This window comes from Poeciliopsis prolifica, unplaced genomic scaffold (genome assembly GCF_027474105.1).
Source record: "Poeciliopsis prolifica strain line A6 unplaced genomic scaffold, Auburn_PproV2 SCAFFOLD022, whole genome shotgun sequence".
NCBI lineage: Eukaryota > Metazoa > Chordata > Actinopteri > Cyprinodontiformes > Poeciliidae > Poeciliopsis > Poeciliopsis prolifica.
In genome coordinates, this window is record NW_026562397.1 from 5640093 (window position 1) to 5666180 (window position 26088).

The following is a 26088-nucleotide window of genomic DNA, read 5'->3' on the forward strand; positions in this document are numbered from 1 at the left end:
CAGCGTGAGAGACTGGCTTAGCTAATGCTAAAGTTGTGCACGTGTATCGCATTGTGTCAAATATGTGAAGGGCGTCATTTTCAGTGCTTTTTGCTTCCACTAGCAAAAGGCCAGGCTAGCATGAATCCTTTATTCGTGTGTAAAGCAGAGCACAGAGAGAAAGCGAGGCGCTCACGGCGGTTAGCATTGAAAGTAATCGCAAGTTAAAACATTCCGGTTTTCCAGCTTGCAACCAAAATGCACTCAACATGGAGGACAATCCCAGGTCAGGCTTCCGATATAAACCGGAAGTCGTGCCTCTTGCGATATTATCGACAAGCAACATCCGAGCTGTGATTTAATATCCTCAGGAGCAAAACGATTCTTCAAAAAAAAAAATAAATAAAATAAAATAAAATAAAATAATTTAATTGTTATAGAAATATGTTATTATTATTATTATTATTATTATTATTATTATTATTATTATTATTTTTATAACTCTTCTTCCTTTGAAATGAAGCTGTTCCCCAAGCAGCACGGAAAGCGACCACCAGGACCCCTGCGTTTCTCCGTGTCTGTCTCTTTAAAGCGCTCGGTCCTGCAGGTCGGAGAGGATTTGTTGCGGATAGCTGGGAGTGCGCTGCTCCCCTCGGAGCGTGTTGGCTCAACCCGCAGCTGGCCGGAGCGGAGCGCATAAAGAGCGGGGGGCTCGGCGGAGGAGGAGTAAGAGGAGGAGGTCCTGTCTCCTCTCCTACAACCGGACCACTATCGGAGATTAGTCTCAATGTTATTTTGGCTCTCGGAAGCGGAGGAGGAGGAGGAGCATCCTTTACGAGAAAGTCGGTGCTTGTGTGGCCACGCGGGAGCGGAGAAGTGATGCTGCTGAGATTAGTTATTAGGTTGCTCCTCTGGGGCGACGTTGCCTCTGCTGCCGCTGACTTAGGTTGCTGTGAGTGACATCAAAGTTTTTTTTTTCCGTTTTTTTGTTTAGTTTTTGTTTTAGTTTTTTTTTCTTTTACTCGCTTGAGATATTCCAGCCGAGTCTCTGTCTGCAGATTTGTCCCCTCCTTCCCCCCCCCCCTTTTCTTTAAATTGTTTCTTTTTTCATTAAAACCTTCTCGTCACTTCAATGACTGGAGATTCCCAGGGATCTGGATCCAGAAGAGCGTGGAGATGAACTTTGAACATTTCCTGCTTGTGATTATTTCAATCGTCACCATCACTTCAGGTAAATATTTTATGTAGAAAACACTCTATTTTCTTCCTCTCCCTCCCTCACACCCCCCCCCCCCCCCCCCCCCCCCCCCACACACACACACACACACAGGCACAGTCACAGCCCATATGGCGTGACGCGCCTCATAGTACAGGCTGGGTGACATGTCTGATCGTGTTTTCTGTCTCTCCAGATGGATGTAAATGTTGTGTTTAGCAGCGTTTTTACAACGCGCTCTCTCTTTCTCTCTCTCTCTCTCCCCCCTGCCAGCTGGGGGAGCCGAGCTCATCCTCCCCTCCTCACGCGGATCAGAAAAAGAGAAAATGTCACACATGAATTCATTTTGCGTCATGCAGAAATGCGGCGGGCGAACGCCGAGCAAACGAACACTTTGAACGGCGCAGTTGCAGGAGGAGAAAGAAAAGTGAAACAGTTTAGCCACATCTGCCCCGTCAGATGTGGGTAAATTGTCTGTGGCACTGACCAAAAAAAAAAAAAAAAAAAAGAAAGAAAGAAATTCTCCCCCGCCCTGTTGATGGTGTATGGAAATGGACTATTAAAATGCATTTAAATGCTCATTTTTGGTTGCCCTCCACTAGGAGATTAATCATTTTAACCATTGCTTTAATAAGAGCTTTAAAATCTAAGCCTTAATCCAAATGCAAAATGGAAAAAAAACATTCCAAAAGATTGCAGTTGTGTGTGTGTGTGTGTGTGTGTGTGTGTGTGTGTGTGTGTGTGTGTGTGTGTGTGTGTGTGTGTGTGTGTGTGTGTGTGTTTTCTCAAATTATGCACAATACTGTCTTTTGGTTTCAATTGAAAAATGTATTTAAACCACTTTAGCTGGATTAGTTGGTTTGCTCAAAATTCCCAGTCAGAGCGTTCCTACGTTTTTAAGCCGTTTTGTAGAAATGCCGGAGAATGTGCTAGAGATCAGCGTTTTCAATGGAGTCCTGCCACTTCACAGCATGCTGCTGCACACTGCTGGGCAGCTGGCAGAAAGAAGGCTTTGCTTAAAAAAAGAACCCCAGTTAAGCAGCAATTGACTAATTAACCCACTTACACGAGCTTGTCATATTTGCAATAAGTGGATTTTATGAGCTTTATGACATGTTACAATGTTATTTCCTTATCAGTGCTTTGATTCTGTCATACAAATTTGAGAAAATCCTTGAATCTCCTACGGCAACCATTCGGAGGGGTAAAACCTATTTTCATACAGTCTCACAGAGCGCCTCTCCCCCGTGCAACTTCCCCGTTCGGTTCCTTCAGACTAGCGGCAGCAGTTAGCATGGTGAAACTGTTGAGCTTCGCATACAAACTGCTTCTCATTCAAACCTTCAGAAGAACGTTGTTGTAAACAGGATATCGGAAAGGAAGGGAAGACAGAGTGTGGGAAAGAACAGGAGCTTCTTAAAGAGACAGAGCTCAATTTCAAGACGATAAACCGCAAAATCAATTTTTTTAAAGTCAGGTTTGATACATATTGTGCTTTCATAGCAACTGAAGGCAACTTGATTGTGCTTTAAATTGACATGCGGCTGGAAAATACATAATGCAGCCCAATTAAGGAGAAGATCGGACAAAATCTATAAGAATCAGTTAAAATAAGCAACTATACATGCTGATTATACATGCTAAGCAGCAATAGAAAACTTGTTCAGGGTGCAACTAATATATAACGCAGGTGTTTTTAGTTGTGGTACACGACCCGCTCTGGTTGGTGATCAAACACTGCAGTTATCCGTTTAGTCATCATCCACATTTTTCCCTGTTTACTAAAGTGAAAGTTTCTTTACACCACCGGCATCTATGTCATATAGGATATTCACAGGCTTGTTCATGCTTTTGAAAAAGCTACCAATTTAGAATTAGTATTCAGCCATTTAAATATATCTAAGGCAACTGTGAAACTAATGGACTGAAGGAATGTCACCCCATTACTCCTGTTGGGTCACACTGTTTCTGAAGCAGCTGAAAGCAGACTCTACCAGAGCAGATAGCCCAGCTAACTAAACAGCACTATTAATCTGATGTGTGGAAGAAAAAGAACAAGCAGGATGAAATGAGAAGATAGATAGGAGGGCCACTGCTGGTTATGATATTCTGCATAACCAGGTTATGCAGAATATCATCCCTGAAATCACAACATGGCGAGCAACATGGTGGTCACAGTTGCTTGCCCATCTCCATGTGCATGGTAGAGCTTAAAAATAAAATCTGATTTTTCTATTCCAAATCCTATTTCCAATTCATTTTTCTTTGTGTTTTTTCCCCTAAAAAAATTCAAATGCCAAAACATTTGTTAAAAAATCCCCGGCTTTTCTCCTGTGAGTCGACCTCAATCCAAAGTCAAAATAAATACAAGTTGTAAAACACAGGATGATAGACGTTGGGTGGGTTACTGTCACTCTGGAAACCCAAGGAGTGCACTGGTGGGGGAAAAAAAATAAAAAAATAAAAATCCAGATTTAAAAAACAACAAGAAGATTCGATTAATGGATAAAGTCGAGCCATCACCCCGCCCTACTTTATGGTGACAGACCACCATCTTCCATTGCCTACCTTCAACAGGATAATGTTGTAAAGCTCGAATTGTCTCAAAATCCCACAGTGGGATGCTGTCATGGCCCAAACGTGGAGTTTTAATTTTTTTTTTCTCCAGCTAAAACCTAGACATTGTCAAATCTACATCATGAAAGATTAATGTGGTTCTAGCATCGGTGTAGCTGATAACAATAAAGTGGCCGGTAATCCTCCACCAGCCGAGCAGGTTCAGAGGTGCATTGCTGTTGTCCATCACTCTCAGGGTTAAACCTGCTTTATCTCCTCTAACATTAAAGCCACTTTTAACACCCTTTGCCTTCTGCCTACATCCATTAATCTGGAGTGGCAATCACCTCTGCTGCTGCGCTCGTTCCCGTCCGTAATGTGTGCAATTTGCACGGAGCACTTGAACAGAGAGGATTCGCACCGACTCCCAGGCCTCTGTTGGGAAGCAGAGGAGACAGTGGCAGATATTAACAAGACGGGACTTTGTTTATGTTGGCGATCTGCCAATCAACCTGCTCTGCACGGGTCTCTGGACGTTGCACCCCAAGCAGTTTCAAAAAAAATAAAAAAAACGCTTTGTGATTGTGGGGAAATCAACAAGCGTCTATTGGGTGAGAATCAACACGGCAGCTCAGCTATTTTTCCCACACGAGTACCAAATTTCGTTTGATTCTAATTGAAGTGTGATTTCGCTCGAGCTGCATTCAGATCCGGTGGGTGGGGAACTGTAATCGAAGCTGGTGGTCACTTGCTAAACACGCAGCGCCGCTTTTTGAAAAACTACCTCCGACAGTTCTGCTTAGTCGTCCAACATGCCTCATCGTTGAGTCACGTTGCCTGTATGCAACCCCCCACTTTCTGGTACACTGGGCCGATGATTTCATTTAGAAGATGAGATGATAGAAAAGGAGGACGGCGACGTTTAAGTGACTGGGGGCTGATGCCAGAATGAGTCAAACTTAGCTTTCTCCCCCCTTTTAAAAAGGGAAGTTGGCTGCTTCAAATTAATGCCACTTTCCCTCCCTTCCCCGCAGAGATTACTTGGCAATGTCACGAGAAGTCTTTGAATGTTTTTTTTTTTTTTTTGGCCTTTTCAAATATGTAAATGAGCTGAAATTGAAAACGACGCGGAGAAATCTCAGCAGACAGCCACCATCCCCACAGGCGCGCTGCCAGCCTTCTGCTCCTTGTTTCACTTGCGTGTAAAGTTGGACTTTGAGCTTTCTCTAAGTTGTTGGGGGTTTTGGGTTTTTTTTCCCCCTCTCAGATAAGAAGCTGAGCTCAGACGGGTCTCCGTTCTTGTTTCTGGCTCACCCTGATCCTGGCAATCGCTGAAAGGCAAAGAGATCTGAAACAAAACAACAACAACAAAAACCTCTCTCTTTTCTCGCGGCTCTCATGTTTTCACGCATTAGCGTGACGGAGTGCGCTCCGACCCTCCAGGGAGGAGACGGGAATTAATATTTTGTAAATACTGACTAATGAAACGCTCCCACAATCCCTTGCTCCTGCCCCTCGTTACGTAACGCCTCAGCTCGGAGCCGGAGAATGGCCTGAGTCAAAACGGGTGTGGAAGACGTGATCTGGATCTCCCTCGTAGCTCTTAGCCTACTTATGCTGAGTGTTCAATGAGGCTGACACGAAGAGCAAACATGTGGGCGTGTGTCAGAGTTTTGCAATTAGGACCAATGCGATAACTTGTCTATCAGTGTGTAGCGGAGACGCTAATGGGCTTTTATTCAGCTGAGATGTCACTTTCCCCCCGAAATTCTTATTTCTTCTTCCCCCTGAATAAATACGGGAATTCTTACAGATGAGATTCAGTTATTACTGTCTGAGCATTTAATCATCACAACGGACTTAATGAGCTCAAAGTTAGCTATAAATACTTTAGCTGTAGATTCTTCCAACACAATTTGAAAGAGGAAGGAAGAGCCTGCAAAACTAGGCAAGCACATCTTTTGGCATGAGAATGGTACGCTTTAGTAAACGTACCATTGTATTACAGTAGGCCTATTCATACGACTGCTTAAAAAGGATAAGGTGTCGCGGCCTTGCTTTGGCTAGCTGTTACAGAGTGCAAAGCAACAGGTGGGGGAGGGAATGCTGCTGTACCTTGCAAACAACCAGAGAAAACAATAGGTTACAGGGACACTTCTATCAACAAAACACAAAGGAACGATATGATGAAACCTTTGAAGACCGCGGTATATGTTGACACCTGAAGCCTTTTTAAGTGTGCAGAAATTATCACTTTAAGCAAACAGGAGAAGACAGAGATAATTTGGAGCTTGAAAAAAACAGGTAACTGAAAACAGGTAAACAGGAAAGAGGTAACTTGAATTACCTGTCGGTTCACGACAGGTAATTCAAGAGGCAGGTTTTGATGGGTAAGAGGGTAAAAGATGTAAATTGTTCAATGCGGAGGTTTTTATTTGCTTATTTCTCCTTCCCACCACTGGAACATCAACACCTGCCTCTGCCGTCAGAGTTCCTGTCTATTTTTCCGATGAATATTATTTCAAGACAATTTTTCATAAAGTTATCTGTGAATAAAATACATCGCTCAAGCTTTGACTGGAAAAATAAAATAAAAATTTAAACTTAGTTCAGTCAAATGACATGTTCTAGGCTGGACCCAATGTTGGGGACATCAGATCCCATCCAGTGTTTGCAGCTTCTTCCCTGAAGAAATCTTCTGTCGTTTTCATATCTGCCTGGTAGAATCATCACGATTGGGGAGTCAGTTTGATTGACGTTTCACCTGTTCAAATTTGCTGTCACAATACAGCTTGTCAAACTAACCAGACCTTTTAAATCACGTATTCTTCTCCTTGGCGAAGGTGGTGTTGAAGAATGGCCTCTAGTTCTTCATAACAAGTAAACTTGTCCATTTAGTTTCTCAGACTACAAATTATCTTGTCTTTTCATAAATTGTCAGGTACTTTTCACCTTTGTGCAAAACTCTTTTTGAAGTTTCGTCTGACCATGTTTCTGTCAGAGCTTCTACCTCGTCCTGCCTCCCCATGTGTGACCATGCGTCTCTTGCATGCTTCTTTGATTTGATGCATCCGCAACGTTCTGCTGTGTCGTCCACTTTCAGCGTTTGGTTCACTTGAACCAGATGAAGATAAATGTTTTTTTAGGTGGACTAGAGCTTTTGCTCCTCTGATCCACAGAAATGTTCAGTTGCGCATTTACAACGTACCAAACTTTCAGAACGTGAGAATGAAAAGTTGTTTGTTTTAAAATCTAGCTGAACAACACACTTTTCTCATCCGCTGATTGGCTGGTGCAGGCCGTTACTTTGATTCATGTCACGTACTCTTGCGTAGGTGACATCTTGAGGCGTGTAAGGCCTTTTATGTTTGAAAGAAAATGGACTTTCAAATGGATCAAAAGAGGAAAGAAGTCTAGAGAATGACACCGTGATTACATGCTGTACCTCAGACCAACCGGCTGCGCCGTACAATACAGACACTGCAGAGTCACCCATTGATACTCCTCTATTTCGTAAGAGAAGGAAATCTCTGATCAAAGTCCACGACCCCATAGTGTATCAATATCCTGTGATTTTATTTCACAGATTGTGGAAATTTTGGGGATTTAATTTTACCTTGTTTCGGGGTGCATAGCAAAACATACATAGCATAAAACGCATGGCGGTTTTCTAGCTTCTGTTGTAGCAAGTTTCAGTTCGCTGGTTGTTTAACAACGTATTTTGACTTTCCAATCATTTGCTGTTAAATCATTTTAATTTGCTTTTGCTTTGTCGTTGCAAGACTCTCCGAGTTCTTGAACAGTCGCCTTAAATGAACGGGAAGAAAACTACACAATGTGCCAAATATTTGAGAATGAATATTGGTAGCTGGTGTTTTAATATTATTTAGAAGCGCACAAAAGAAAATTAAGTCAGTGTTTTTTTTTTTTTTGTTTCTCTTTGGAAAGTAGATGACTGTAGAGCTCAGTGTATTTGTACTTTAGAAGCATTTTCCACTCCAACATGTTGGTTTTCTCTCCAGATGGCCGTGAGAGTGCGGCACGTTCTCATTCATCAAACTCTTTTGGTTTTTTTGGCAGCTCAGGGTTTGCTGCCATTCACTCTTACGGCTCATCACGACTCTGTTTTGCTCCTGGACGTCTTCCTGCGTAAAAGCTCTTCATGGACTCGTCCTCACTGACAGAGCGACGCAGGAATGAACTGTCTTTTGTCTGCCGGAGCTTAACAAGGACTTCTGTACTTGAGAGTTTAATGCAAGGCCACGGTTTAATGGATGTCTTTTAACGGCGAAGCTCCCAGTTTAGTTAAAATGGTCTCTCTTATGCAGAATTCTTTGAAATTCAGGAGAAAACGTTCTAAATCATACCTTAGAGCCATAAAGCTAAAAAATGTTTAAAAAATTGAACAGAAATAAATGTTAGTTGGTTTGTTTATTGTTCTTCGAAGCAGATAAGAAGCTTTAAAATATACTTTGACAATAGAAAAGCCTTTAAAGTGATGTTCCACTTAAAAACATAGAGGAAGTTACGATCAAAGGTATTCACACCCCTTCATTTAAATAAACAGACTTGGCTAATCAACCAAACTGAGTTTTTAGGGATGAAGGATCTTAGTCAGAGAGGTGCCCAAAGCTCCAGTGTTCCCATGTGAAGATAGCAGAACCATGCAGAAGGTTATAAAAGTTTTTATGTTAGAGTGGCCAGACAGAAACCAAACCCCCCTAAAAGGCGCTTGGCAAGCTGCTAGAATATTGTCCGAAAGCGCCTTAGACATAGCCAGAAGAACCAAAACACTAAATTCTTTTTTTGTTTTGACGGATGTGAAATACAACTTTTTGTCCAGAACTCCGAGCATAATCTTAAAACACAAAAATAAAAAAATTGGGAACTGATCAGTCTCACAGAGTTTGAGTCAAAGACAATGTTCTCCAACATGAGCAAAACAGGCTGATTATGTGGAGAAATGTGAGGCTTGCACAACCAGTGGAACGACACTCATGCATTTGTCAGGACTCAAAACTATTAATCTCTGAAAGCATTTCTGCTCCTGACTTCCTAAGTCAAAGTACATCTAATGAACTCAAATTCAAGCCGCAGACTTTGTAGTCGCTGCGTTGTTTTGGGTGGACGGTGCGTTGTTGGTTGTTTCTCCAAACTCTCGCTGCCTTCTGCTCACATATTTTCCCTCCCACATGTCGGCGTGTTTATCGCCTCTATTCATGCAAGTAAATATGAGAACAGAAAGCAAGAAAGCCTGACGGCAATTGAAAAAGTAGTAAAATTGATAATGTATGCCCTTTATATGGCACTTTAAGAGTCGTATTCCATCAATGTCCTTCCCTCCCTGTTCATCCCTTGTAAACTTAAAAAAAAATCATTTCACAGCAGAATGCACATATTAAATTTTTCATTCCCCTTCCCCCCCTCCAGACAAAACAAAGTCAAACTCCAAATTCCCATTTGCCCTCGGATATCTCCGAGGAGGCTCGACGCGGGCTCTAATGGGCCGTGTTCATGATCCGACTAAACGCACACCTTCACGGAGATCTCCATCGCCGCCGTGACACTTGCAGGGTTGACGGAGTTTCTTTTTTAGCTGAAAGGTTCTTTCAAGTGCAGCACCACAATCATCCTGTCATGAACCGAATATTACTGTGAAAATATTCCCTCTCACAAAGAAAATGTTTTTCTGCCCAGCGCAAAGTGGCGTGGACTGCTCTCTGATTGCACACATTTCGCAGGGAGCAGGTTGTTGATTGTCACTTTTGGCCAGCTTGAAGCTGTTTGCAATTCGGTTTTTTTTTCTTCTTCTCTCTTTACAATGCACCCCGTTGCGTCTATAGTAACGAGCGCTGTATTTGTAGTAAATGCCAATTGACTCATTCATGATTACAGAGTAAGAAAAAAAAGTTTTCTCTCATACATTAGACTGCTTTTGCATTTTCACAGCCGTTTAAAGTGGCTTTTGATTTCTTTTTTTCCACGGGATGCTTATAGTCTCCTTCAGCTCATCAGAAAATTGAAGCAGAAACAATAAATATATGCACATGGCAATATATGTGCTATTCAAGCTGACTGAAATCAACGAAGACCACTCAGTGTTTGTCCACACGTTGAATATCGCAGCAGAACGAAGCTTCGGCCACAGCAGCTTTAGGTAAAATAAAAAATAAAAAAATCATATAAATTCAACTCCTTTCTGCAGAGTCGGCGTTGGTAGAAGACGGGTCGATCTCACGTGTGCAAACCATTTTACTTTGGCAGGAAAAAGATCAGAAACTACTAAAACCCAGTGTGTAATTTAAGTTGATCTATATGACTACAACAAATATAACAGCACAGTCTAACAGTGAAACATTCAGGAAAGACTCCACAATTATTTAGTCAGGTCTCATTCATTACATGATAGATCTCGGTTCAGGGATCCCTCTGATTGTAGTCGTGCAAAGAGTCAGCTCTTCAGGAAGTGTTTGATTTTAAGTTTGTCCAACTGGAGTTCTGCTGAACGTCCTGCAGAGTTAATACGGACAGGGCAGCTTCTGCTGTACTCTGGTTTTGCTCTGTATGAAATGCATGTAGCTTTATCCAAGGGTGTTTTCACGCCTGATAGTGCGGTAGACTGTGTGACTGTGGTTTGTTTTCACACAAACCCAGTAAAAAAAAAAACGGTTCCCTCCCTCACTTGTGGTGGCGCTACAGCAAAATAAAAAACTACTGAGGGAAACTACACTCAAAATCTCTATAGGAGACAAATGCTAAACAAAAACGGAGTGGCATCAGATGTTAGCTGCTGTAGGATTCCTCTTTTGACTTTGGCAGCGTTATAGTCTTATCTTGCATTTGTTTTGGTTGCATTTACCCAGAATGCCCTTCGTGATTGTTCGTTTCTTGCTTTTGGAGCAGTCGGTCCACTTTCATCCACATTTGCATTCGAAGTGTGCCAGAGTTCACTGAAATCGAACTGAGCCCTCGGTTTTGAGGCGGACCAGAATTGGATTGCGCATTCCCACCTCCCCGAACAAATCCGACTGTCTAGAAAAACGGACTAGAGTTTGACTAAAGTGGACTAAACAAGGCTGGTGTGAATGCACCCTTGGATTTCTAGAGATATATCAGTAGCTACCGCATTCAGTGAAGCTGCGTCTTTTTTTTCTGCTCATGACGTTTCAATGGAAAACAGTTTTCTTGAAGAGTTAAAGAAATTTTCCAATGTTTCCTCTGTTTACATCCATTGTTAATCTTTCAACTCTATGAGTTTTTTAATGTGATTCCTTCTATGTCTGTGTGGCCAAAACTTAGAGAAAGTTTAACATAACATAATTTAATAACTATTGTTTCTTTAGCCTCATTAAACACCATTTGTTCTTTTGAGCAGACACCTTCTATTTCACTGTGAAAGGTACAAGGGGAAAAACACTCCTTTGGTAAACATTGTTGAAAATAAAACTCTTTGTGAGCCTTTGCACATGAAAATTGGAAATGATTTTTAAAAACCTCCCACCAACATCTCATTGTCTAAACGATTACGTTTATTTTTTAGGATCGCGTCTGAAGTCAGGGTCACTCTGTGTTCTTGCTCACAAACTGCCTCTGTTCTTAGAGTAATAGTGTTAACCACTGTGCATAAATGCCGGGCAACTGTGTCATTAAAATGTTTGCTGATCTAGAACACCTCCCCCAGGAGACGAACGCAGCGAGGAACCGGAACGTTTCGCTCGTTTCACTGTGAGAGATGTGCCACGTTTTGTCACGACGGATATTTCCAGTCGCAGTGAGTTGGGAAAGAGCTGCAGCACAGAAAGCACTGCATGACTTTGGAGAATGTCGGTGGGAGAAAACGACCTCTCGGACTTGGCATAAAGATCTAAAATTTAAAACCGAGCCCTCGGGAGCCTCCCTGAGCTGTGCTGTCATTGACTCCGACATGGCAGCCAAACTGTGTTCGCCTCATGATTCATAGTGACCCAAAATACATTTTTTCCCCCCTCCTTCCACGCTCCCCTAAATGTGCAGGAAGTACATTCTTCCGAGTGTCACAATGGCTGTGAAATGACGCCTTGTATTGGCTGAAAGTGACCCATTTGCTCCAGTTGCATTGGGAAGGTCTAGAAAAGCGGTATGAATATTTCATCCTGTCCTGTTCCAGTGTGCTCTGTCGGCTGCAGTCGAGCACACAGGCTCCATTGAGTCAACATTACAAAAATTGGAGTGACATTCATGTGCCGCATGGAGGAGAAAGTTTGTGTGTGTCTGCACACTCTTGCTTCGTACCTTTTCGAAACAACTGAGGTAACTTTTCAAAAACTGACAACCCATTTGAGAAAAAACGACAACAAAAAAACACAACCCAAAAAGTTCCTGGGTGGAAGGTTTAGACAGCCAGGATTAATATTTCATTAACCTGTGCTCTGCTGCGTTCCAGCACTCACTTCATGTAATCAAAAGTGCTTGCAGAAGTGAACCTGCTGGCTGCGTACAGGTTGGCTGACGTTGCATTTAGTACGTTGGAGGATGTGAACGTGTTGAAGGGAAGATGCAGCTTAGATAAGAACTTGTTAATAACAATTCCCTGATTGCCTCGCGACGTCTTTCATTGTTTTGGTTTGTTGTTCCTGCTGAATGTATTAAGCGTTTTGCTGCATCTGCTGTATTTTTATCATCAGAGATGTGTGGTGTAACGCTTCGATTGGTTTTTCCTTTACTGAGAACTAGAGGTGAGTAAGAATATCGATTCATCAGTGCATTGCAACATCGATTTTGAAAATCGTTTGTATCCTCATTTCCATTGGAAGTCGTTGTTGTGTTCTTCTTCTTAAGTTTATAGTCAGTTGGCAGACAGCTATTTGGTGTGCATTATCACCACCTACTGGTGGGGAGAGTCATCAAAACTGCATTATTGCTCAAATATGCTTAAGAATGATGTGAATTGCCTCAGCTTTCACAAGAAAATCCATAACTACTGACGTTTACATACACTTTGCTTCAATTTCATTGGAGTGCTTCATGTTGAGTACAAGTGTTGGTGCACTGCTGTTTTACTTTGAGACATCTTACTGCTTAAAATTGTGAGTCTTCTCTGTTAATGTAATGCATACGCTCATTGTTGTTTCTATGGGCAGCACATTTTTAAAAATAAGCAATACATCAAATTATTAATAGGCACTCTAATGAATTATTTTTTTTAAACCCATTTTGAACCAAAGAGACAAAACTGAGTTGAACTGTGAGACTTCTTGCAATATCTGTCTGATATATTTTGTTTTTCTGTTTATGAAGATGGAACAGAAAAAACATGATTTTTCTGTTTTTGTCTTTTTGAAGCGCGTGTGTTAAATTAGCTATTTAATCAAAAGACATTTGTCTATTTTAGCGACATTTATGGAATGGGGGTTGTGTAAAAAGTCCTCTGTAGTACATTTTCTTGCTGTGCAATTTAATTCCTGTTAATGTTTCATAATGCTAGAGGCTTGTTTGATGGCCGTCTTGACGTCCTTTTAGCTACATTTGATCTCCTGTCAGTCGATGTCAGCGGGGCTCCATCCTGCACGACACTCTAATAAATAAATCAAATCCACATGTGCATATATTCAGATGTGCCAAGTACAGCGGCGTCACATCCATGCATGCTGAAATCCTATAATGATATCTCTGAAGATAATCTCTCAGGCTGCTGATTTAGACTCGCCCGCTCCTGTTAAACACGGTGTGTTTTTACACCAGGATGCCCTGAAGGTGCTATAGAACATTTTAATGGCTCGATTAGTATTCATCCGCGGCCCGCGCTGCTGTTTCAAGCTGTCCTGCTTTGTGACCCAAGAGTGTCAGCTGCGAGCACTTAGATCGCTCTTTGGATGTTTACCTCGCGTTTCTGCCTCGGTGGTGACTGCCGGTCTGCCTGGATCAAATCGCTCAATTCATTTATCTTTTTTTTTTTTTTAAAAAAAGGCTCAAATCTGCTTTAAGCAAAAGTGCACATTTCTCCCGATGCCTCCGGCGTAAGTCTAATTTAATGGCAGCATGTGTGTCATTAGGTTGCTTTCCTCTGCTCCTCTGCGATGATAATGGGGGGGATTTTCATGCAGTCTGGCTGATGCGCCGACTTTAATGCCACAGACAGAGCAGCTTAATAAATCACTGGTACAGTGACCATTTTGTTTCACTTTTTTTTTCCCTTGGAAAAAAGTGACAGAGAGAGAGAGAAAGAGAGGCCATCTGCTCCTCAGAAGCGACCTAAAAGCAGCGCCGTTTTGAATTATTCATTTTTTTCTGACTGTAACACAATGTTGGAGACATTTGGTCGTGCTCTAAGAGCTTACCTCAGGTCTCATAGCGGAGCGCCTTTCGCCGAGAGCCAAGCAAAAATAGTAATGGATCTCCGGGGAGTTGGATGCAGGACTTATCTATTTCCCTCTGCCTCTTTTGCTTCTTTCCAGCTCCGAGTAAATGCTAAGAATTTCCAGCTATTGCCTTCATATCTGCAGGAATCCACACACACAAAGTTTGGCCAGTACCAAATCACACTGGATGTGCGATTTGTATTCTCAGGTTGTCTTTAACATTCTGGACAGCGATACTTATTTTGCATAATGGGCCTTTCTGTGAGCAAACATTGGAGGAGGAAGTAGAAGTTGAATGTACAGTGCCTTGAAAACGTGTTCACACTTGAGTTTAGATTTATGCCCCAAGCCTGAATCCTGACCTGAACGGGTCGGACCAAAAGTATTGATGGACGGGTTGTGCTTAGTAAGCCAACAATACATTCAGCACGGAGAGAACCAAACAGAATGCACAATGTAGAGCTACTCTACTTATAGTTTAAATAGAGGAGGAGATTGCTTGAGTTGCTGAAGAAAGATATAAATGCGCTCGCTCCCCCACCATGCTGCGCTCCCATCAGTCACACGTCCCTCCTGACTCACCCTGAGGTCACAGCCAGCGACAAGACGGAGCTGGAAGTCGATAAACAGCAGCTAAAAACAGGAGAATTTACGCTGCTTACTTAATTTGTGTCCTGAACACAAAACAGGTGAAATCACAAAATGTCAAGTTCACTTCTGGCTCAGACCTAAAATTAATGTTAACTAGCCAGGTGGGTTGGGCCCGATCTGAACTCTGTGCCCGGCCCGTTGGAGGTTCTCAAGTTACGGCCCAAAAAACATTTGTGTATTTTATAGAGATGTTTTGAGATACGGTCACATCAAGTTGTGCATCATTTTTGTGCAAAAAAAAAAAAAAAATTTGTGGTTTTCAAAGTTTTTTACAAAAACATAAACACTTTTCAAGTAACCGAGTACGTATCTACAGACATGATTTTGGTCCCTTGAAAGTCTATGTTTGATACAGAGCATATCATATGATTTGGATTTAAGTCTCGTTCTGTGCTCTGATAAAACTGAACGTCTCACTTATGTTTTCAACATAATGCATCATTTTTCCCTCTAAAACAATGAACTTTTGTTCCCAACATCCCACAGAAAAGCAGATATTCAGTGTGACAAATCGGCCTGTCATAAGTTTCAGTGTGTTTTTGTTGTTTTCAAAACCGTTATCAAATGATAAATTGAAATTAGTATAATATTGCAAATTCACCCTCTCAAAAACAAGAGCACTTAGCGTCATACTCTCATATCCAAAATAAAACACAACAAAAGGAACCCATTTCAATTCATCGTCGTTGCTTAAATGCTTCAAGCGACAACGTATCTTAAAAAGAAAGCTCACATCTCGTTAAATCCTTCTGCCGACACATTTTCAAATGTGGACGAGTCGCATCAATCTTCTCCTTTTTCTCTCAGGGTCCCGAGCACGATTTGAAGACAGTGCTCCTCGGATAGTGGAGGACCCTTCCGACTTGATCGTCTCCAAGGGGGAGCCCGCCACCCTCAACTGCAAGGCGGAGGGCCGGCCCACGCCCGGCATAGAGTGGTACAAAGACGGCGAGCGCGTGGAGACCGACAGGGATGACCCACGCTCCCACCGCATGCTCCTGCCCAGCGGCTCCCTCTTCTTTCTACGCATCGTTCACGGACGCAGGAGCAAACCGGACGAGGGCGTCTACACCTGCGTGGCCCGCAACCTGCTGGGAGAGGCCATCAGTCGCAACGCAACGCTGGAGGTCGCTGGTGAGGCTCTGGTCATGATAGTCAGCTTAAAGTTGGAACTGTTTCACTGTTCTGCCAATCTGGGAGCTAATTCTGCTGTCCGTGGAGATACATTGATGATATGCTACACAAGTTGTGAGTTATGAAGATGTTTTTCATTATACTATGCATTTTTTGTTGATACAGATGCATGGATCCTACATGCATCTGCATCATCTTTGTTACTTGACCTCATTTGTTACAATATTCAGAGCTCAGTTATAACTAAAATTAGCAGACATCCATCCAGCATTGTGTGGTATCGTGGGTTTTCCAGGCACATGGAGCCGTTTTATAGAACACTCAAGTCGCCATGTTACCTTCAGTTGTTATAAAAATGCTGGATATGTCGAACATGACTTCAAGACATCTGGCTGTGCAAAGTGACGCCTCGAAATTGGGCTTCTGTCTCTTTAAGAAGCTCCTGCTCCTTAACTACACTTTGCCTTCGGGACGTCATCACAGACTCTTTTACACCAGGTGTTTTGCTAATTGCTGCTGCTGCTAGTCTGGAGGATCTGAGTGGGGGAGGCGCAGGAGGAAAGGGGCTCTGTGAGGTGGAGGCTCGCCTGCAGACTGCGGCTTTTAGGAGGAGCTTTGTGCAAATAGGCTGGGCTTCTTGGGAACAAGGGTTCAGACACCTCAAAATAGTTGTCTAAAGGATTAAAGGATTTCTCAAACACACATGAAAGAATCAAAGCAGGCATGTTTTTATGACGTCAAAACATTAAATCATGATGTAAAGCTAAAAAAAAGAGTCAATTTTACATAAAATCTCCCCTCTAAATAAAGTAAATTAACAGGTCAGGTTGTTTTTTGCAAGTCATAACAGGGATTTTAAATGCATTTCTGTGGATTAGTTTGTTAGTTTTCTTTCTTGATTATATAGTTTTAGATTTAAAGAACGTTAAAAGCTCGGACAAAACCTGAATGTCTTGACGATGTGAAGAGATAAGGAATTAGAAGCAGAGTGGAAATCTTCATGTTTCATCCAAACGTGATTTAGCTGAAACCCAAACCGGTGATGTAGTTGTTTCTGTCTCATATCAGCTCGGCGACTTATATTTATCCAAGCATTTTGGGAAAGCATGACTGTGTTGATCGACTGTAACGTCCAAATACGCACTCTGGGATTTTGCTCAAACTTCAGCTGCTCCTTCTTAAGCCAAATGTGGTTGCAAAAATAAAGTATAAATAATTTAAGCACAGCCAGCAAACCTTTAAAATGACACACATCCGTTTATGTGTTTGTGCTAATATGAAGCTGCTAAACATGGTACAAGCAGCTACCTGTGAAAGTATAAAAGCTGCAGTCAACATTTTTGGGGCTAATTTTTCATCTCAGGCTTTTTCGCAAAAGCTTTTTCTTATCTTATGACAATCTTACTACTTTCTCAAGCATTCATACTCTTAACAGTCATTAAATATTAAGAGAACAGAGGCACAATCACACTTTGCAGGTCACTGTGAACAGGCTTTTTGCTTTTCTTTCATGTAAAGAAAATCATTTTGAAGGTAATTATTTGGTGAGCTAAACGCAAACAAGACATCCAGCATATTTAGTCTTAAACTGAGGCATCAGAGCAACGTTGCTGTGCTACACAATCTCCCCAAGTCCCGGTTTCTGTTTAAAGTAGCTGCCGACATCACACTGAAAAAATTGTTGACCTCACCATAGAAAATAGTTCTTGTTTAAACATGTTGCCAAACGTGTGTACATCATGTAATGTTCTCTTTTTGTTGTTGTTTTTGTGGAAATGGATAAATGCGAACGAATCGTTTCCACCTCTCAGATCTTAGTCTTCAAGGGCAGCTGCTTCACAGACTGAATATCAGGTTGTAGACCCTGATCAAAGGACCCGGTTCAGTACGGTCATGGTTCTGTATTCTGTCTTCATCGCAACCTTGAGTGACAACGTTACGACGCAGAGGTGCTTACATGAAGCTTCTCGGCTGAAATGTAGAGAACGGTCACAATTATTTCACTACGAAACAGATGAGTAGCATTTTTTTCATAGTCTTGCTGTAATATCACAACATATTGATGATGCATGTATTAATGTCGTGTTTGATAAAATTTGTATTTATTTATTTATTCTCGGTCTGATTTTGATGTAAAAACACTCCAGTGAGTAGATTTGTGCGAAACGCGTGAAGCTGTGAATGTGCAGCTGTTTTGCCGCTTGCTCGACTGCTTTGCTAATTGTGGTGTAGTTTCAATCTCACTCTGTCAAAATTGCAAGAAAACAGTAAAACAGCTGAACAGCGTGATGGAAAACATAGATGTTTTGAAAATCTTACTTTTTAAAAAAACAAGTAATTCCTGCTACCAAGAATCAACCCTTTCTAATCAATCACTTTAGTTCATAGCACATTTCAGCAGCTTTGCTTGGTGAACACATTGTAAGCGCATCACATTGTCAGCCAGCAGCTGTTAAAGTCATCAATACACGTAGAGTTGGACGATGTTTCATTTGTCATGCCTCTAGACAGAACTTTAGCTCGTGATTTTGATGATTAAACCTGAAAGTAATCATTTATATGGAACAGCGGCAGTCACCAGAACAGCTTCACGTCTCCGGACCTCCCAAAGTCCGGGCTGGAGCTCCCACTGCGTCGGCCGCTGAGCTGTCTGGTGTGAGCTTCCTCATGTCGGTGAAAGAGCCGGGGCACGTGCCATTGTCTCCCCTCTCCCGCTAATTGTGCCAGCGTGTCTCGGCCCCGAGCTGAACCGCGGCGCTCCTTGGCACGAGGGAATGGATTAGTCAGTGAGTTGATTAGGGGAAGGAGCAAAACAGATTAGCAAGGGCGAATTGTCCTCGTTAAAAAAACACAAAACAGCAATTTGAGCCCAGTCTTATCTTCCACCGTGCCGAGGTTTTCCTTGCCGGCACACTGTGAATCTGTGTGTGTGTGTGTGTGTGTGTTTTATGGCTGGCTGACCTCATCAGCAGCTGTGTCCTAAAATAAAGACGCGCTCCGGAGATATAATGTATATCAGGAACCACAAACCTGTGCAGCTCTGGCTGCACAACATAATGCGGATGCTGTCATACTGCCTCCTTTTTGAATTTGTTGATGATGAAATTGAGCTTATTTTTTTTCTTCTACTGCTTCTTCTTCTTGTTTTTACAGCACATTGAGATGGAAGAAGGGATGATTCACCTGCAGGCGCCGAGTGACGAGCAGCATTAATAAGTGCCTGCTTTGCTCTAATCTCTGTGTCCGCAGTCATCCGGGGGCATATGCTAAGGCGGCGCACCGGTGGTCCTACTGTCCTCTTTCCCTCCGTCTGAGGTCGTGCTGTCTGTGGGGTGAAATCTGACCCAATTATCAGAGGGAGGAAGAGGGGCGGGGGGCGAATGCGGGCGCTAAAGAGCAGTTTTAAGCTGGTGGTCTGGCAGAAACGTGTGAGGCGAGGGTCTGAGAAACAACAGGTGGGCAGAGGAAGAGCTCCAAACTCCCACTGAGCAGTAATTAATACCAACGCATCTGTTCGGCTGCTCCAGCTCAGAGGAGGGATCAGGAGATTGCTAACCTGCTTTTAACAGCGCGGGTAATTCGTTCTTGCCTGCAAACGGTGCATAATGCATGAGGCTGCATGACTAAGACTTTCTACACTGCCTCACATTTGGCTGCTCCGTGACTCCTTTAGTCTAATTACTGCAGAAACGGGACTTATTCCGCCGAACCGCGGGGCGTTGTTTTGCGATCGCAGATTGCAGAGGCTTCACGCCGAGAAGATTTCTCTGTTTTCCTTTAAGTTTCCGACCGCACTCTTTTCCAATGCAAGGGCGGGCAGAAATGATATTCGGGCGCACCGCAGGGTAACAAAAACATTGCTGTTTAACTTGTCATTGCTTTGTCTGTTGAAGATAATAAATTGGAGGCCTATCACAGTTGGAGAAAAGGGATGTGAAGAAGAGTTTAGCGGTAGCAGATGCAAAGTAAACCCAGTTCTCCCACATGTGGCGCCTCGCAAACGTACTCGGGAATTTTTGCCGCGTTTCAGTGCAATTTTGTGTGACTTGAGCAAAGTAGAGCAGAACTTTGGAGAGGAAATCTTTTTAGAAATAGAAAACTGCTGTAAGGATATCCAGCTCTTTCTATCCGACACTGCTGAGTTAAATCCAGTGAAACCAGTCGCTCTCAGATGTCCCATAATTCAGAAGTCTGCAAGGTTACCACCCAGAAGCCATTTCTGCCATCAGTCCAGCTAAAAGGAAGCAATTTAGAGCTGCAAAGGTTTAGATTACCTGATGTTCAAATAAAGATAAATCTCAACTGGAAATGTTTAAATTCTTAAAAGAATCACCATTTCATGGATACATTGTCATGTTTTTCTTTTTTTTTTTTTTTTTTACATATTTCTTTTACCCAAATTGAGAAAACAAATCAAAGGGGAGGGGAAAAAAGCATAATAAGAAAACGGCTCAAAAATACAACTGATACACTGCAAAAACACAAAATCTTACCAAGTATTTTTGGTTTAGTTTCTCCTGAAGAAATCTTACTACACTTGAAATAAGACAAAACTAACTTACAAGATTACATTAACGTTTCTGTGTCGGAGAACATTGTAGAACAAAACCGTATTATGAAGACCAAGAAACAGGACAGAGCTGTCAGGGAGGATGGATAGTGACAGGAGAGCAATGATCGACAGGCCAACCCTGGAAGATCCGCAGAGATCTGCAATTCAGACCGGAGGATCAACCTTCTCATGGTGACCGAAAGCCAAAACAATCTCCTGCGGTTTCGTCCGTTTGCCACAAGTCGTGTAAGGGAGGCGACGGCAATGTGGAAGCAAATCCTCTGTTCACATGGGAAACGTTTCACCCTTCATTCAAACTTATTCTTGTGGAAAGAAGATTGCCACTGTGGTTCCTCTATATGCAAAATGAAAAATTGCAACAGCAGCATTGGCCAGAGTTGATGGAAACTTGGATGGAGGTGAACAGGAATAATATTCGTTAGGACCTGGACAAAAACCTGACATTGTGGGTTGAGTTTCACCTTCCGTCAGGACCACAGAGCTACCGTCAGGGCAAAATCATGTGTTAGAATGTCCTAGTCAAAGTCTAGCTCTAAGTCCAATTGAAAAAACGTGGCCACACTTCCTCTTCACACACCGTCTCCATCCAGTCTGACTGAATTTGGCCTCTTTTGTAAATAAGATCGGAAAAAAAAGTCAATATATGTAAAAATATGCCAGCCACGTACTGAAGCTAGCGGTGGTTGTGCAAACAATGGAACTAAATGTAAATAGATGTATTCGTCTGTGTAAGAAATGACCTAACATGACCTTCGTAGCATCGTTCCTGGTTAGAGGTAGATTAGCCAACAAATATATACAGTCAAAAAAGCTTATTTAATTCATAAAACAAGATAATATAGACAGATAATGGGATATTATCACCTCACATCAAATGGCTGCTCTCCCAAAAAGAAGTGTTATGCAGTGAGGAAGGTACTTTCCCCACCCAGCATCATTTTAAGTGGCTGTAACTGAGGAAATGGTGGGTGTTTGCTCTTTGGGTAATGAATTTTTTAACTCGTGGAGGTTTCATAAATTTAAAACCACCCCTAGAGTTTCCAAAAGAGAGTTTCCTATTCATTACATCATCACAATGTGAAGTGTGGAGGATGAGGGGTAACCTGTGGGTGGGGACTGGGAGCACTTATGTGCTTTTTTTGGCTGCACAGAAAAACAATCAAATTGGAAAGCTTTGTGGTTCAGGTTGGAAGAAAACTCTGTTCCCGTCAGTATCTTTCTTTTAAATCTGTCTTTATTCTACCCAATTTTGTGGCACTTTTTTTTTAAAGTAAATTCCATTTTTCATCTGTGTGTTTGTAAATGAGGGGCTGCAGAGAGGCACAGTTGCCTCCTGGGTTCGAAGCTGACTTGAACGTTTTTCTCAAACTTTTTCAGACCGAGCGCCACTTAACCCGTTTAACAAACACTTATGGACCACCTAACTCGAAATTACCCCCACAGCAACCCAGCATCCTGACATGCACAGCCTGAAATGAAGACAATTGTCTCTTAACGCACTTATTAAGTGGGATGTTCGTCTTAATGGGAAAAGTGGCGCTGTTTTGAACTGCCCACCCGTTTCTATAAATTGCATTTGTCTATTGTGTTGTACTACATCATTTTTGCTAAGTCGTAAATAAAAACAAAGAACAGTTCTCGCCAACGTAGAATCGTCGACGACTTAGAACCGATCAGAAGAATCAAATCGCTCATGAACGCCTCACCTTGGGCCGGCGCATGCTTTGGGCCGGCACTACCAGCTCCAGCCAGCACCTCCATGTTATTATACTTTTGTTTTTGGGCTCCTATGAATCCTGCTCATCCCTGGCAAACAGAAACCATTTCCCTCCTTGAGCCGTATGACAGATTCGATCATTTCAAACAGAAGATTGAAAATCACTGTATGATCTGGAAAGTGTAGCACAGGATGAGCCCTGCTTGTGGAAGTTCGCGATTCTCTACCTGATCATTTTTGGTGCTTTCTTTAACTTTTCGTGATGTCACACCAGGCCACAGCCGAGTGTCTGAAGATAAAAATATGCAGCCACAGGCAAGACTCTGTTTCTCCCAAACGCTGCGCATTAAGTTTTGCGAGTGCTTCAAAGAGTCATGGCATCGTCCTCTGGGGGTTTCTACATTTTTTATGATGCGGTAATATTGGCGTCCGACTTCGCAAAGAGAATAATCAGCGTTTTAGTTCTTCTGTTCAAGGCATGAAAATTGGAGCAGAAACAAGATAAGAGGGTCCTTCTGTCCATTAACAACAACGGGACGTCTTGTGTCCCGTTGTTGTGTTTGTCTTAAAATCCTTTTTAACTTCCATCACAGGCAGGACAGACCACACATGGTTACATTTTGGATCTCTCGTGTTATGCTGTGCCTCACTGTTTCGCAAAATTAAAGACTACAGAAATCTCCTGGGTTTAGTACAAATACGAACTCCCATTAAACGGCTACTTGTTTGTGTTTTATAAGAAAAGGAATACATTTTTTTTTGCACAAATCCACCCGCTGTCTCCAAATAAATAATCTCCGCTCGTCTCTGTCGATCCTTCAGCTCGTCCTTGTTTGTTTGAATTAGTTAACCCTGAAAGAAGCTTTTTCGAAAGGTGATGTTAAATATTGATACTTGCTTTCCTAATTGTGGTGCAGAACTGATTAAAAAATTATTTTTTTTAATGAAACTCTGTTTTTTAAAATTATTTTACTGTATGTGTAAATGCTGCGTGCGTCCGTCAGGTTTCTCTCATGTTTTCCCCGCGAACGCATTATTCCACCCACCTGTAATCTTCTTTCCTGAAAGTTGCTCCGGAAGCTTCGGGGGAGAAACGAATGATGTTCGAACACAATGTTTCGTACCTTCATTAGACAAATCTCCTCGCAAACATCAAAATGATTTCATACTTTCGGATTATAATGAGCAACCTGCACTGTAAAAAGCAAACTATAGAATTTACCCTAAAAAAGTGAGGTAACAATTTGCACTGTCCCCGTTAAGGTATATTCAGTTAAATATATTGAGTATTAAGTAATTAACTTAGACATGTAAGAAATACTTTAAAAGTTGGGTAAAATGTACCTCATATTTATGGTTAAATTCAACAGGTATTTAGTCAGTTAAAATAGGTAAAAATTTGTCTTGTTTGCTAGTAAATCTTAGCTGAAAATTAAGAGTTAAAGTTAACTGAAATCACTGAGTTACCTTTACTTATTCAGGTAAGTTAAAATGCAGCCACAAATAATAGATCGAGATGATACACTTTTACAATTATTTTATTCTAAGAATTCATCCAAAAAGTACAACAGAAATAAGTACAACACAGCACTGTCAAGCAAAATTACAAATACTTAAACCGCAGTATAACATCTTCAAATATTTTTTCAGTAATGTAGGACTATAAAACATGTCAGACATCCAATCTCAGGAGTACATCAGAGAAAAGGACAATTTAGGAGAACAGAGAAAATTAAAGGAGAAGTGAGGTGCAAGGGATAGTCTTAATTGTGTTTCCTCGGCCTCACACAACAGTGACTGAGCAAATCTTCAGATGTGCAGGTGTATTTAAACACAACAAATAACAGAACTATAACACAACATTAACAATAAATGAATAAAGTGCAGTACAACAGCTACAACATTTAGACATTTCAAAACACATTTTATAACACACTGAGCTAACGGCTACATATGTTGTCTCTGGATAAGTATTTAATGCAAACAAAACTTTAAGAGTCCCCTTATTCTATTCCAAAAGCTTCAAAACCCACACACAAACTGTAATACTTTTTTTTTCTGCGTGTGTACAGTATTAAACATGTGGATGAAAACAGATCAGAAAAACAACAGTCTTCAGTTAATATAGTTGCACTCATTCAGGTAGAATGACAATAACAGAAACAACGAAATTGGGAAAGAGGTGATTTTTAAATTTGTCAGAATTCAGTCAGTGTTAATGACCAGACTGTCCAGTTTACATTGTTTTTCCATTTTCAGAAATCAGAGAACAATGGAGTGGGCTGAGAGAGGCTGCAACGTACTTATGTATCCACATATATGTCTGTGTCTGTATGTGGAGCAGAGGACAGAACAGAACACTAATAAAAAAAGCTATACTACCTTAAAACTCTGTCCAGACAAAAGATCCTCTTGGAACAGGACGGAAAATGTATGCCTTGAGCTTGTTCTTCAGACTGTGGACCTTCTTCAGTAGTTTTGCCCCATCAATTTCCAAAAAAAGTTTTTGAAAAGCTTCAAATGTGTTCTTGAGCTGCTTTGGATAGTCCAGGTTGAGGGCGTATATGAGTCCCATCAGCAGTACACATGTCTTTGTTCGGCTTCCACTTGGTCTGATGGATCCTCCTCAGCCATGATGTTGTGCATCACGATCACCTTCATTGTTTTGTCTGTGTAGTCCTCACATTCCTATATGTTGAAAATAATCAAAAAAGATACACATTTAAAATTTTATTGAAGATGCTTTTTCCATACATTTCAACATATCTAAAGGAGAGCAAAGGGTAGTGATCAGAAGAGAGAAGGAAAAGATGAAAGAAGGAAAAGGAGTGAAGAGGATCCCTTGAGTTAATCGATCATCTGTTTTCAAGGACATACCTGGCAGTCATGGAAAAGATCTTCTTGTCTTTCACCAAAGTAGTTAATGAGGCAGCAGACAACTGTATCCCTTTTTCCTCAATGCTCTGTGGCTGTAGGGAAATGCAATTTAGTGAAAAGACTGTTAGTGGAGAGTGGGAAGAGATTTACACACACTAAGTTGGTAAGGAGCTTAACTTTGTGCACAACAAAGCAATTCTTTACAAATTATTTCCATTTTTAATTTAAGTATATCAATAATGACATATTTCTGAAAAAAAATTAATTAACATACGTCATTTAAAGTGTCCAGCAGAAGGTGCATCTTTGAACCAGCAGCCCCTCGTTTAGCAGCATAAGCTGCAGAAGACCTGGTGTGTTCTCATCAAGCTTTAGCATGAATGTCTCCTCCAAGGAAACTGTCGATAAGTCTGAACTCTTCCTTGATCTAGGACATAAAGGACAAAAGTCAAATTCTAAATGAAAAACCAGATCTCAGTCTTCACATGAATGTTTCTTGATGGGAAGAAAAATTATAAAACTATGAGAAGTAACGCTAAACTTTCACAACATAGACACACGTACGCAGACATGCAGGTGAACTGGAGAGAAAATCATGTTGTTTTTAAACAGACCGCGGCGGAGAGCGACTCTCCAGCAGCCATGTTAGCTACCGGAGCTAACAGGTCAACAATATAAAACGGCAGGCATTTCATATGTTGGCGACATATTACTCTCATGTACACTTTTAATGAACAAGACTTCTCATGTGCGGCGAAAATACACTAATGAATTGTTCAGCAAATTATTTGTGCCTGTGTCTCGGTGCAGCGTGACGTGGGAGCAGAGACCTGCAGATACTTAACGACCGTTACAACTTAACCACACCGGCAAAAGTTCAGCTTTAGCGTTAGACTAGTTTCTAACCTTAAAACCAGCGGTAACAAACAGTCATGCATGCTGGCTAATCTCAAAAGCACTGCGAACAAATTAAAACTACCTGTTGTTGTCCAGACAGTTAACAGCCATGTTGGCGCCATGGAAAAATTCAAATTTTGATGTACAGTAT

General features: G+C 41.6%; 1 protein-coding gene and 1 long non-coding RNA gene across 2 annotated transcripts in view; one reads left to right on the forward strand and one right to left on the reverse strand.

Annotated features, from left to right (window-relative positions):
• The first annotated feature begins 1054 nt into the window (after window positions 1–1054).
• The window catches only part of zgc:77784 (uncharacterized protein LOC402947 homolog), an 85040-nt gene continuing 60006 nt past the window's right edge, over window positions 1055–26088 (forward strand). The window contains exons 1-2 of the mRNA XM_055045529.1: window positions 1055–1210; window positions 15547–15873. Of these exons, the coding sequence (XP_054901504.1) occupies window positions 1156–1210; window positions 15547–15873 (382 nt within the window). The 5' untranslated portion in view covers window positions 1055–1155. The remainder of the gene's footprint in view (window positions 1211–15546; window positions 15874–26088) is intronic.
• LOC129369869 (uncharacterized) lies at window positions 24752–25456 on the reverse strand. The gene is made up of 3 exons (XR_008606997.1): window positions 25315–25456; window positions 25041–25132; window positions 24752–24851 (listed from the first exon to the last, which is right to left on the reverse strand). It is a non-coding gene; the product is annotated as an uncharacterized LOC129369869 (long non-coding RNA).